A 12,686-nucleotide genomic window follows, 5' to 3' on the forward strand; every position below is an offset into this window, starting at 1 on the left:
CAACTTGTGGTCCAAAATCACTTTCTGATGGAGTGCAGAAAGCTGATTGTTCACATGGCATGTGATTGTTGAGCTCCTGCTCCAGTCCCCCATGTGCTTCTTACAAAAATGCCTTGAGGGAGGGTGGCCAGCCTGGCAGTGCCTCTGCCAGGTCTGCAGAGTCGGTACCACAGAGGCTCCACAGAAAAAAATGCAAGTCATGAGCTGCACCTTTGCTTCAGCAGCAGCAAGGCAGAGCAGCAGCTGCCAGATGCGTGCTGCTATTTCTGTTTGTGCTGCTGACACAGAGGAAGTTATGGTTTATTTACTGGGAGCTGCTTTGTCTCCCTCTGCACTCATCTGCACAGGCTCACCAATGGACACAGGGACGTTTGCTCCTTGCTGTTCACAGGCAGCACTGTGGAACTTGTGCTAATTGAGACTGCACTCCCTGTTTTTGTGCAAGAGCTTGTTATGCCTCACAGCTGAGTTTGTCCAGGGAACTGTTTATTTGTGCTAAAAAGGGAGGAAGGAAGGCCAGCTTCTTCATCTGCTTTTGCTTTTGCTTGTGAACCTGAGATTTTACTTAGAAGCTGATAATGATTTTTGATTTCTCGCAGTAGTCTTTCCTGTAATACAAATTGGTTGTTGGGAACACAGAGTCCATAAGGCTTATTTTAGTTGATCCGCTGTTTCACAGAATCATAGAGTGGCTTGGATTTGAAGGAACCTTAAAGATCATCTAGTTCCAATTCATTCCCCTACTGCGGACACAGACATGTTCCACTAGACCAGGTTGCTCCGAGCCCCATCCAACCTGGCCTTGGACATTTCCAGGGATGGGGCAGCCACAGCTTCTCCGGGCAACCTGTGCCAGTGCCTCACCACCCTCAGAGGGAAGAATGTCTTCATAATATCTAGTTTAAGCCTACTCTCAGTTTGAAGCCATTCCCCCTTGTCCTATCAATACATGCCCTTGTCCAAAGTCCCTCTCCATCTTTCTTCCCTTCAGGTACTAGAAGGCTGGAATTTGGTCACCCTGAACCCTTCTCTTCTTCAGGATGAACAGGTTTCCATCTCTCCATGTAGTCTGGCTCTTCAGGGGAAAAAAAATAATAAAAATAGAAGTACATTCTTCTAAAAGCATCCAACCCTAGTGTATAGATGTAGATTCTGCAGGTCACTATCCCCTTTCCCTCTGAGTGATGGTTCTGTGTCAGATTTGGGCATCTTTGTCACTTGTGGGCTGCTATTGTTTTTACACAGGTGAGTCTGAATAGATGTTTGTGTCATATGTTGAGAAGAAGTGCCAATGCCCACCTTTTCAGCATTTTGTGCTCTTTGGAAATAGGATAAGTAAAATATATCTTCATTATTGAAGTCAGCAGGCACATATAACATTCAGAGTACAGACCTGGGTGAGGTAAGCACTTACAGCACAATTTTTGTGAGTGGGCCCATATCCAAAGGTCATCCTGTAATCCTATTAATTAAAGATGGTGCCTACTTGTTGCAAACAGTGCTTAAGTAAATCTTTACCTCTTTACTGAAAATTACTAATCAAACTTAGTAATTAGATAATTGTGGAAAACTTTATGCTCTGAGCAGAGCCCGAGTCAGTGTTAACAATAGTTAGTTCTTTATGTCACAAAAGATTTAGTGCTTATATAAAGACACATCCTGATCCCCTCAGGCAATCTGGTGAACTTTTGCTGAAAATAGGTGTCTCAAAATCTTTGTTTCCTTTTGATGCTGTATTAGTTCAGGCTGTACCTGTGACATGGCTTTATTAAGTGTACCTACTGAGCCATCTCTTAGCCTCTTTCCTTCTTCCCTACAAAGCCCTTTGGTTGTTCTCCATGTTTCTCATTGTTATCACAGGCCTCATGCCTTCCCCAATTCCTTGTGGTCTGTCACTTACTCAACAGGCTTCCCATTTTTCCTGCACAACTCTCTTTTCAGTCCAAGCAACTGTGGATTGCATTTTCCCCTCTGTGAGTGAGCACAAAGGCATTGCTTTCATCTCACTCATTACTGCTCACATCAAATTGTTCTGGACTGCTTTCATACCAGCCTCCTGATCAAATAAAATATCAAACAAGGCAGATGTTGCACAGCATTTCCTTTTGTGGTTCTCAGGGTGTTGCGTAGGATTTCAGAGCTTGTTAGTCAGAGTATAAATCTCCAGTGACGACTGAAATCTCACTGTTTTGCAACAACTACAACTTGAAATCAAACAGTGGAGACAAATTATAAAACAGGACCAAATTTGACAAGGAAACTCCATATTTACTTGGGCAATGGTATTTAAAAAATGTCCTGGTCAGAATACTGTGTGGTTCTCCTCACCCTTGTGTCAGTCTAATCTTCCTTGCTATTAGGTTACACTTCTGCTCATTTATTTTAAACATTGCCACACTGGCTTTGTCCAACCTGCCAACCTGTATCATCTCTAAGAAAGAGACAGTTTCTGCAGCTGAAGTCTCTTGTGTGGCAAGCCCAGCATAATTGTATTCTGCTTTACACCAGTGCTATGGCTGAGTAAACAGGGATATTCCCAGTGGCAAATGAGGAATCCTTTTCAGTGGTATCAATTTTCAGAGCTTTGGATGCCTGAAATGAAATATGTGTTAGTATGTTTACCATTACCAGTCCAGCTTCTTCAGGCTGTATTGATTAAATTTTTGTACAGTAAAAATACCATTTTGAACCACAGTGAAATCAATATAGGGTGAGTTTTTCTATATATACAAATTGGATTTGGATCAGGGAGAAAATCTTCATCAGATGAAAAATAAAGCTGGGCGAAAAAAGTGTGATAAAAGATCTAAGAAGGGGAAAAAGTTCCTCTGTCATTTCCTCAACCTCTGTTGTATTTGCCCTTTAGACCTTTCTGTCTGTCCACTGATTACTTTTGTACACAAATAAATTTTCAAGCAAATTGAGGCTTCCAGATTGGAAAAGATACTTTTAAATAGATGTAGCATTACTAGACGCTACCTTACAGGGCTTTTTTAAAATGCAATTGCATTCATATATTTTGTAATACACAATAGTGCTAATGGCGACCTTCCTACTAGAAGGCAGAAGAGTTATTTATGGAGTATCTAATGCATCAGAAATATGTTCAGTGAGGTGATGGTAGGATTATTTCCAGAAAGCAATTAAAACCACGACTGTATGGATGTTGAAATGTTCTGAGTAACAAACAGTGAGGATATGGCATTTTAGTTCCAGTGGCTTTATTTTATATGTTGTGGCCTGCGGTAAGAAGATAAGGAAGGTAGTTAGATATCTGTGAAGCAACAAATCAGAAAGGTTTTCTACATAGAGCTTACAGTAGGAAGGTTTAAAATTAAATAATGTTTAGCAAACGGGGAAGTTTTGCCTTAGATCATTGTGCAGTAATTGTGTCTGAATTGTCCCAAATAATAGCCAGGGCTGTGTGAAGTTTATATTTCCCCACTTATATTCTAAAGATACTGACTATTCAATAGTACTTTTCTGCAATTCTTGTCTCCCTAAGGAAGACCCAACCTCCTGAAATGCCTCGTTGCCTCCCAATAGAACAGCTCCTGAGATAATGCAGGGCAAAACATGAAGAGTGCCCGGACCAGTCCTTTGCTCAGTCAGAGTGATTTCAGCTGTACTGGTTTTCAAATGCCAGTGAGACCACCGAGGAGCTTATTTCTTATTTGCTGGAATCACTAATTCATTTTATAGCAAAACCGATGAAGAGAAAATAGAAATGGGTTACCAGTCATGTAATCATGAGGGAAAGGGGGTACTTAAGATGAATTTGAATAATAGAAGACATCAAGAAGACACAAGAAAAGAATGATATTTAAGGGAGCTAAGGAATGTCCATGTGTGGACATTGTGTAATGCATGGAAAACTGTAAATAGCTGGAATATGTTATGAACCTCTCTAACATCGTTCAGAGCCAGAAATGAGGGCAAATACAGTTTAGAATAGGACTTGTTTTCTCTTTAGGTATTTTTGCAGAATAATTCCTCTTTGGCATAACATAGCTTTATATGCTACAGTCTTGCTTCATGACAGTGTCAGAAAAGATAAATATCAATAGCTGAATAAATTTAAGCATTCTAGTCTGATAACAGACTGTAACAGAAAAGTATTTGAGACACAAATGTTTCAGTTTGGGTGAGGTGAATCTCACTCTTTGTGTCTTCTGTTGGGATGGGCCACCATGTCCTACTTTGGGCAAGAGCAGAATCTTTGGAAATGACTGTGGAAATTATTTTGGAGGTATATATGAGAATAAATTCAATGTAATAGTTTTGCAGAAAGAGTTGCTTCAAATTTATTCACCCAACTATGACACATTGTTGGGGCATTGTGAGGTGTCCTGTAATATATTTCAGTGTCAGATGTTAGTGTGCAGTGCATGAAGAGAAGGATAAGGAATATTGCAGCAAGAGAAATTTAGATTGAGAGAATATTTGTCTGTGAAGAGAGTCTGGTAGTGGTATGGATTGCCTCATCCTGTCAGAGGTTCTGTGTTGCTGGGAGCTTGTAAGGGATGCCAGGTATGATTTAATTTCGAACAAGAATAGGTGATCCTGTGAAGTCCTTTGCAGCTCTATTCTCTATAAATTTATGTTAAAATAGGTCAGTCATTTGGTGATGATCTATGATATTGATTTATTTTTGATTGTACTAAATTTCACATAAAGTTCTATGGCATGCTCCTGCTGTGTGTTCCTTGGTGGCGTGAAGAATAGGGAAGAGGTGGGGAATGCACCACTGCTGCCTCTGGAACCTGATTTCTGTTTGCAAAAGGGAATGTTTTCACAAAACCTGGCAGCTGACAGAGAAAGACTTCAACATTAATGTTTTGAAGACACTTCCACGTCCCTTTAATTTCCATCTCAGGCTTGAAGAGCAGGTGCCACTGAATACTGGCATAACCCATGTAATACTGCTGTGTTGCCTCTAAAAAAACTGCCCCAAGCTTGAAGAAACCTTAAAGATCACCCAGTTCCAAACCCCCACTTCCCCCCACCATGGGCAGGGACACCTTCCATGAGACCAGGATGCTCCAAGCCCCATCCAACCTGACCTTGGACACTTCTAGGGATAGTTTATTGACATAGCTATGTTTAGCTAAGAATGTAAAAAATTGCACACCCAACTAACATACTGTGACACTGTTGGAGAAGCCAAAATTAGATGCAGTTATAGCATCCAGATTGCCAAAGAAGTTTATGTAAGTTGGGAAAATAATATAAACTGTACCATAAAAAAAAATCTCTTCTAGAACAGATATATAAAACTTGATATCTGCATTAAACCTCTACAGTGCACTCTTAGGTAACCTTCTCTAAGGGGAACAAATTTCCATTAGGTTTTACAGAAAAAAAATAGCTCAAGTGCTTTTGAAACTCTAAAACCTTAAATTTTTCAAATTTTTTTGTGGTGTAAAAAATTATATTAATAAAGTCAGTTGCTGAAAATGAAAGCTAGAACAGAGTTGTCTCCAGGACACAGCAGGAAGGTAATTTGAAAAAGCTCAGGAACATTGTTGAAATTATCATGCAAGCTTATTAAATGCAATGTATATTTAAATTGAAAAAACTTTCTTTATTAGGTCTAGATAGGTGACTTTTTTGCTGCCTCTAGCAGTTAAGCTTATTGGGTGAAAGTCAGGGTAGATTAATTTCTAATCTTTATGGGAAACCACTTATTAAAAAATGGATAGCAAAATTATTAATATGATACTCAAAGTTTAGACTGTAGAACAAGACTCACCACTGAAGAAAAGTATAATGAGTGTTTCATAGTATTTGGCCACTTTTGTTTACATATAGTTTTGTATTCTTAGCATGATTTTCTAAGAGTTATTTCTGAAATATGTTGAATTAACATTAAAATCTTTCCTTATCATTACAAATTATAAAATATTTAGCTTTAATTTCCCTTTTCATATCGCATAAGTAGGAACTTATTATAAAACACATTTGAAAGAACTCATTGTTGACTTAGGTAATTAAAATGAAGAGTGTGGAGTGAATTTTTAATGCTTTTTAGATTAGCTCAGGAATGATCAATTATTTGTCTCCTTCTCAGATTATGTACAAATAATGCTTCACAGCTCACATTTGCCTTCTTCCAAGAAATTAGTGAGCATTCAGAATTAAGGACATGTCAGTAAAAATTCCAGGCTGATTTGAATATTTTTTAAGTCTCTTATTCATTAATTGGTGTAAGTCCAAGGACTCTGAATTTTAGATTTGATGAAAACTGTATTTGATGAAAGTCTGAGAGAAGCCGGGGTCGGCTGAGGCCAGCTCCCGGCACTCTGCCAGCACGGGGCTTGCAGTGACTCTGCATGGCTGAGCTTGCTTCAGAAAGAAAATTAACTTTCCAGCCCTACATTTAGAGAGCCTTGTTTTGATTTCAAAGTGTACAGGTACAAAAACTGATGCAGGGCCATGGATTACTGTGGGTTAGGGTGACTCACAGTTGGTTTGGTGGGAGCCATGAAAATTCACAGCCACTGAAGAGCTGGTCTCCTAGCCACAGACCAGCCTGCAACCCACCTCGCTCCACAAGGTCTGCCTAGAGCTCAGGCTGGCAAGCTGAGCAGGTGTATATCCCACTAAACCATGACAAAGAGGAGTGGGAGAGAAGAGATAGATTTTTGTAAGCCTTTTTGTAGCACCAACACAGTTGAGGAACTTAAGGAACTGGGAGTGTGGCACTGTACATTGTGAGAATGATTGACAGTTAATGGAACAGAATAACTAAAGGTTTGTGATATAATATCCCTAAATTGACTAATCCAAAGTGTACCTGTCACCTGCCTCCCTTGTTACCTTACATAAGTCACCTTCCCCTTGCTCTTGTCCTTTGCAGTCAGATGATGGCACAGCTTGTGGCTCCTCAGCACAACAGTCCCGGTCTAGGCTGTGATCTGCATCTCCTCCCTTGCCTTGCCTGTGTTGCTTCTTTGATCCCTCCTTGGGCTGATTTAGCTCAGCAAGCTGTCAGGTATTAACCCAGGAACATAAACTGAATAATTATGTGACAGTTTCATGATCTGAACCAGCCCACCAGTTTCAGATGCTAAGCTCCAGACAGGGATCACAGAGCCAGGAGATGGATGGAGAGAAGTGGAATAGTTGTTTCAATCAGAGGAGACATCTTTGGCTGTCTCAGCTGCTGCACTGACCCACAGCTCAAAGCCCTTTCCCTTCTGTGCTGGCCCTGCTGCATTTTGGAGTGCTGTAGCACCAATTGGTTTGGAAGGAGGAAGATGCTCCAGTGAGCTGAATGGTTACATCTTGTCTGACTTGCTGTCCAACTTCACCACTGTCTGAATTTTTACTACATCAGCTTTACTTAAGTCTATTTGCCTAGTTAAAGTTACTGTATAATTTCCTGTTGCAGTTGGTCCTTGACCACTCACTGAGTATCTCAGTTTGGCTGGTCTGCTGTAGAAACCTCATCCCTCAACACAAACACAAATGCTAATGTGGCTCCCTGCTCTGCTATTTCTGGCCTTGTTTATCTACAGGAGGAGCTAAGAAATAGTTTTGCATTTAAAAACAGGACAACCTGAACTAATAATGCTTTTTTTGATCTTAGTTGTTTGAATTAGCTGTGGATTAAAGCTGCATGTTCTACCACAGCATTAATAGGATAATGTTAGGCTTGATTTCCCTTTCTTTGCATGAGAAGTCTGTGGAGAATCTTGGATTTGCGTGGTAGAAGAATACATTATCATGGTAAACAGCATTTCTAAGCCTTGTTTGAAATCACCAAAAAGAATGTAAGTCTCAAGGTTGGCCTCAGTGATGATAGTCTGAGTTGGCTGAGCTGAGGAAAGTGTCAGATTCAGACTAAGAAACCAGGTTTCATTTCATCTGATGCTCACAAAATTGGGTTTAAATTGCATTAAAGAACACTTAGATTCAATATTTTGGGGGAAAAATGCATTACTAGAAGGAAAGACAAAAGCTAGGTAAAGTCACTTCAGTATTCCTGTGCTGGAACAGATCTGACTCACAGTTACTGTGCCCGGACTTGCTGTCAGAAATGAGGTGTGAAAACTGAATACCTCAGTGCAGAACAACTAACCTAACATTTCCTGTCACACAAAGCCAGTTTGGGGTCCAGAACTTGTGTTGCTATGTTGTCTTTCCAAGACAGCGTGATTGGATAGATGCAGCCACCATATTCCAATAGGCAGAAAAAATAAAGTAAAATTTGCTTATCTGTGTATGATCTTATGTGGGAAAATAGAACAAAAAAAAAAAAAAGGAGCTTTATGAGTGAAAACTGTACACAGGCTGACCTAGGATATTTTTTATGAAATAGAAAATCCTGTATCTCCACTTCATTAAAAATTTGGAGCTTAAATAATGTTTAAACATTTTATTCCTTGTATGAAACATGGGGAAAACACTGGAAAACTTTAAAACATTTTAAGGTCTGTTTAACTTTGTGGTTTTAAAAGGGGAACATGTGCAAGATCTATCTATGTCCCTATGGTAGAGATGTGCCTACACTGCCTTCAGCTCCATGCTGTTATTTCTTCTGTTTGTTTGCAAGATGAGTTTGTCATGATTAGATTCTGTGGGGTAGACAGACGGGTGAGGCAGCCATCCATGCCATGTGTGGGAATGTGTTCAAGGTTTTCCACAGCTGGTTCTTAGGTCTATTTACAGACAGGGAAGTGGTAGGAGCTGCTAGAGCTGCTGACAGGGTCGCAGGCTCCATGTGTTGCTTTGTTTCTCCACTTCAGCCATTGCTACTTCTGTATAACGATGCCTACAATCCTCACTGAACTTTTGGGATCAATTGAACTAAACCAGCCCCACAATTACAAAAATCCATACAGTAGGCACTCAATCCAGGAGGGTAAAAAAACCCATCAGGTCCACTTAGCTCGACATATTGTAAACTATAGAATATTTCTTAATATCCTCTTAACAATCTTTGCCACTTAAAGTAAAATATCAAAAGCAATAATTATAATGAACTAGAGGGAGATCAGGAGAGATCAAAGGCATCCCTCTAGCAGCCTAAATCCTTGAAGTAGCAGGTAATTTGTTAGATTTAATTCTCAGGAGTTAGCCCATGCCCCAAGCTGTAAAGATATGTTAAAATAATATCGGTGGTCCTCTGCCAGTCTGACCTGGGGATGATTATTTTGTGATCTGGTGGGATCAGTTTACTTCTTGATCACAGGAGCAAGTATTTGGACGACTTCAGTACCAATGGAATAACAGAGCAAGTTCCTTCATCATCCTCTGAGCGATCTCCAAGGTTTCCAATGAACAAACAAGTAACAAAACCAAAAAGCCAAGACAAATTATGCATCAAAGGGAAAGAAATCCTTCCCAGTACCAGCAGATAGGCAGTCCAAGGCATGAAGCATTAGGTTAATACGTGATCAGCAGGCAGCAATCAGGGCTTTCTAAGGGATGAGGCCCCAGACTCAGCACAGTTTTTCATTTGAATATAACAGAGCAGTCTCTTTCCTTGTCTTACATATTCTTTTACAGGATAGTGTCATATCATCAGATAATTATTTTTCTCTCATACTCCAGTATAACACAAGTCCCAGTCTGAATAGTACTTCACAGTTGCTTTTATTGAGTTTTGTCTGAGGTTCTTTACCATGCCTTCTACTTCTACTTTTGATTTTTAGTTTGACCATGCTCTTGCAGTTTGTCACTCACTGATCCTTTTGATTGCACCCTGTACCATCAGCCTGGCTGTCAATGAAAATAAGGGCTAAACTCATAATTTAAGACAGAACCCAGCACACCTGCGATGTCATTGTGCTGTTCCATTTCTGTGCTGCTTTTTTCTTTGTGTTAAAATGATTGGAATTGATAAGATTTCAATTTAAACTTTAAAAACTTTTCTTGGTATATAAGTGACAGCATTTGTCACTACAAATTCTTTTAAGAATGTTTATATACAATAGTTCCAAGATCTAAACGATCATTGTTTAAGATCTGTCAAGGGAAAAATCCTGCCACAACTAAATATGTAGCACTGACATTTGAAATGAGAGCAGACATGAATATTTGGCTTACACTTGAAGTGCTATCAGCTGCTTTCCAAGAGGAAGAGGGAGGAGACATTTCTGTAGCAGGTTAATTGCAGGATAACAAGCAAATTCTGTCTCTTTACACTAATTATTCTAAATAAATTCAAACTACAAGGAACCTTTCTATAATGAAGCCATCCTTTTCACTGAACGACTTTAGTCTAAGTGGAAGTAGAATTGCAATTGGCATATGGTGATGTATTGAAACAATTCAGGACTTCCATACCACTTCACAATCAGGGCTGTTCTACAGTACCCAGTTAGAGAAGTTCTTTTGAGGGCAATGGTGGAGGTACTCCTGTCTTGAAACAGTTTTCCTGGTTTCTTGGCAGCTGACTCACAGAAGTCAGGGAGGAAAAGTTTGAGTCCTTGAAATAACTTTTAGAACTAGGGAGATCCAAATCATGTAATGTTGTATATTGCCATCAGAGAGGGGTGCTTGCCTTGCCTCTTGCTCTCTGTTACATTCCTGGTGGCTCTCTGTACTGTAAGTGAAGGCCACTTTATCATCACTACAAACATCTGAACATCTCAAAAACTGGTTTGCTTGTATGTATTTTATGTGCCACTTTATCCTTTAATTCGGTTCCCTTGCAGTATTTGAATTTATAAGAAAAATACTTTTTCAGAATTGAGTCTCAGCAGAAATCAGTCAAAAGGTATGGACTTTTTCGTGTCATTGTTTGCCTGTTTACTATTACTCTACTGTTTGCAAAGACATCATTTGCAGTCCCTACTCCAAACAAATAAATAGTCTGGGAAGTAACTGCTAAAGAAGGAGGCAGCCAGATTGCATAAGGTCTGTACTGGGTGATGAAATCCCATATTTGATCCAATAGATGAGTGATACTGGTACAGAAGGGATTTAGTCTTGATGCAAAGTCTATTTGCGCTGTGACACTGACGTTTCACGTGGTGTGTTTTTGTTCTCCTCTGCAGAGCTGTGTACCCTGGACTGTGGCAGCCACGGTGTCTGTTCCAGGGGGATATGCCAGTGTGAAGAGGGCTGGGTAGGACCAACCTGTGAAGAAAGGACCTGCCACTCTCACTGTGCCGAGCACGGGCAGTGCAAGGACGGGAAGTGCGAGTGCAGCCCTGGATGGGAAGGGGACCACTGCACCATTGGTAAGGGGGTTTGGTACCCCAAGAAATAAAATACATAAAGTCTTACTCAGGTCTACGCAGATCTGCCATAGCCATCATTCTGTTTGAAATTGTTTTGGAAAAACAGAGGTCCAGAATCCAGCCAGGTGTAAAAAGGTGCCTCTGCACCCTGCATGTCCCACAGAATAACAGCTTGGCCCAGCCTTCTGTATAGAGGAAATAATAGAGATTAATTAAGTTTTCTAAAAAAAAACACACAAAGGAAAGATAAATGTCCTAACATGTTCATGTATGCACTTTGAAGTCAGAAGGGAAAAGTGTTTAAGAAATAGGTGGTGTGAGGGGACAAAGCTATTATTTACCTTAAGTAATTCTTGCATTAAATCTCTTGCCTTTCTGTCTGAGAATTTACATATTCTACTTACTACTAATGGTGTTTTTTCTAGAGCTGACTTCTAACAATATTCCTAATAAGGTAAAGCTTTCATGCCTTTTTAGAAGTTATTAGTCTACTACATAAATGCAAGTTATATTTTAAATGAAAAACAACAGGTTTTTGAAAGTCTAATAGTGTATCTCCCTAAAATATCCCAAAGCAAGATTATTCATAAATGTTTTAATTGTTTATAATAACGCAGTATCTACTATTCAGAGATAAGCAATGTAACCTCTTGCATTTGTTTCTTGGAAAATCTAGACTGTTTATCTTGATTCCCTGGCTCTAGAATTTATTTAATCAGATTTGATAAGTCAAGAATTAGGTTTGAACAGCCTAATTTTCTAAAGATTGTTTAGAGCAAGTCCACAGAAGGACCGATATACTTAAAAAGATAAATAGACTTACTCTTCACACTGTAGGCAGTGCCAGGTGTAGCCCCAGCCCCTCTGCATGCTTGTCATCAAATGGAGAATGATCACAAAATCAATGTGTTTTGGTCACAGCAGCAGGAATAGATCTGCCTGCAGGAAGAGGGAGACATTTTACATCTGTCCCACGGGTGACAAGCCATAAGCAAATGGTGTCTGTATTTTCATTTGGGTACAGAAGTTCAATCCATCTCAGTTTTGTTCTTTTCTTTTTTAAGCTCACTACTTAGATGCTGTTCAAGGTAAGTTTTTCATATCAGCATTGCAAAAAAATTAATGAAAATATACAAAAGTATTGGGAATGGAGCATTTTGTGTTACCTCTTTTTTGAGCTTCTGTACTGCTAAGTTCCCAGAATAGATAACACATTTGTTTATGGAGATATATATATATATACACACACACACAGACAGAGATTAACAGCAGAAAATGCAGTTTTTAACAAATAATGTACTCAACTCATTTGCAAAATCGTAGCAATGTAAGCATGTTTTACGTGGCCATCTGATGTGCTGTGTTAGGCAAATCCATTTTTTGTTCTTGCTTACCATCCCAAAGTAATGCCAAAGCTGAGGACTTGCTCAAAAAGCTTGTGTTGATAGTCTGCCATTAGAACAAAAATTTCTTTTTTTTTTGGTCATCGATGCT

General features: G+C 39.5%; 1 protein-coding gene across 1 annotated transcript in view; it reads left to right on the forward strand.

Annotated features, from left to right (window-relative positions):
* Positions 1-12,686, forward strand: part of TENM1 (teneurin transmembrane protein 1) — a 230,263-nt gene that overhangs the window by 121,241 nt on the left and 96,336 nt on the right. Inside the window, exon 11 of the mRNA XM_029959106.1 lies at positions 11,007-11,192. Coding sequence (XP_029814966.1) covers positions 11,007-11,192 — 186 coding nt within the window. The remainder of the gene's footprint in view (positions 1-11,006; positions 11,193-12,686) is intronic.

This window comes from Manacus vitellinus, unplaced genomic scaffold (assembly GCF_001715985.3).
Source record: "Manacus vitellinus isolate BGI_N305 unplaced genomic scaffold, ASM171598v3 scaffold_19_pilon, whole genome shotgun sequence".
NCBI classification, from domain to species: domain Eukaryota; kingdom Metazoa; phylum Chordata; class Aves; order Passeriformes; family Pipridae; genus Manacus; species Manacus vitellinus.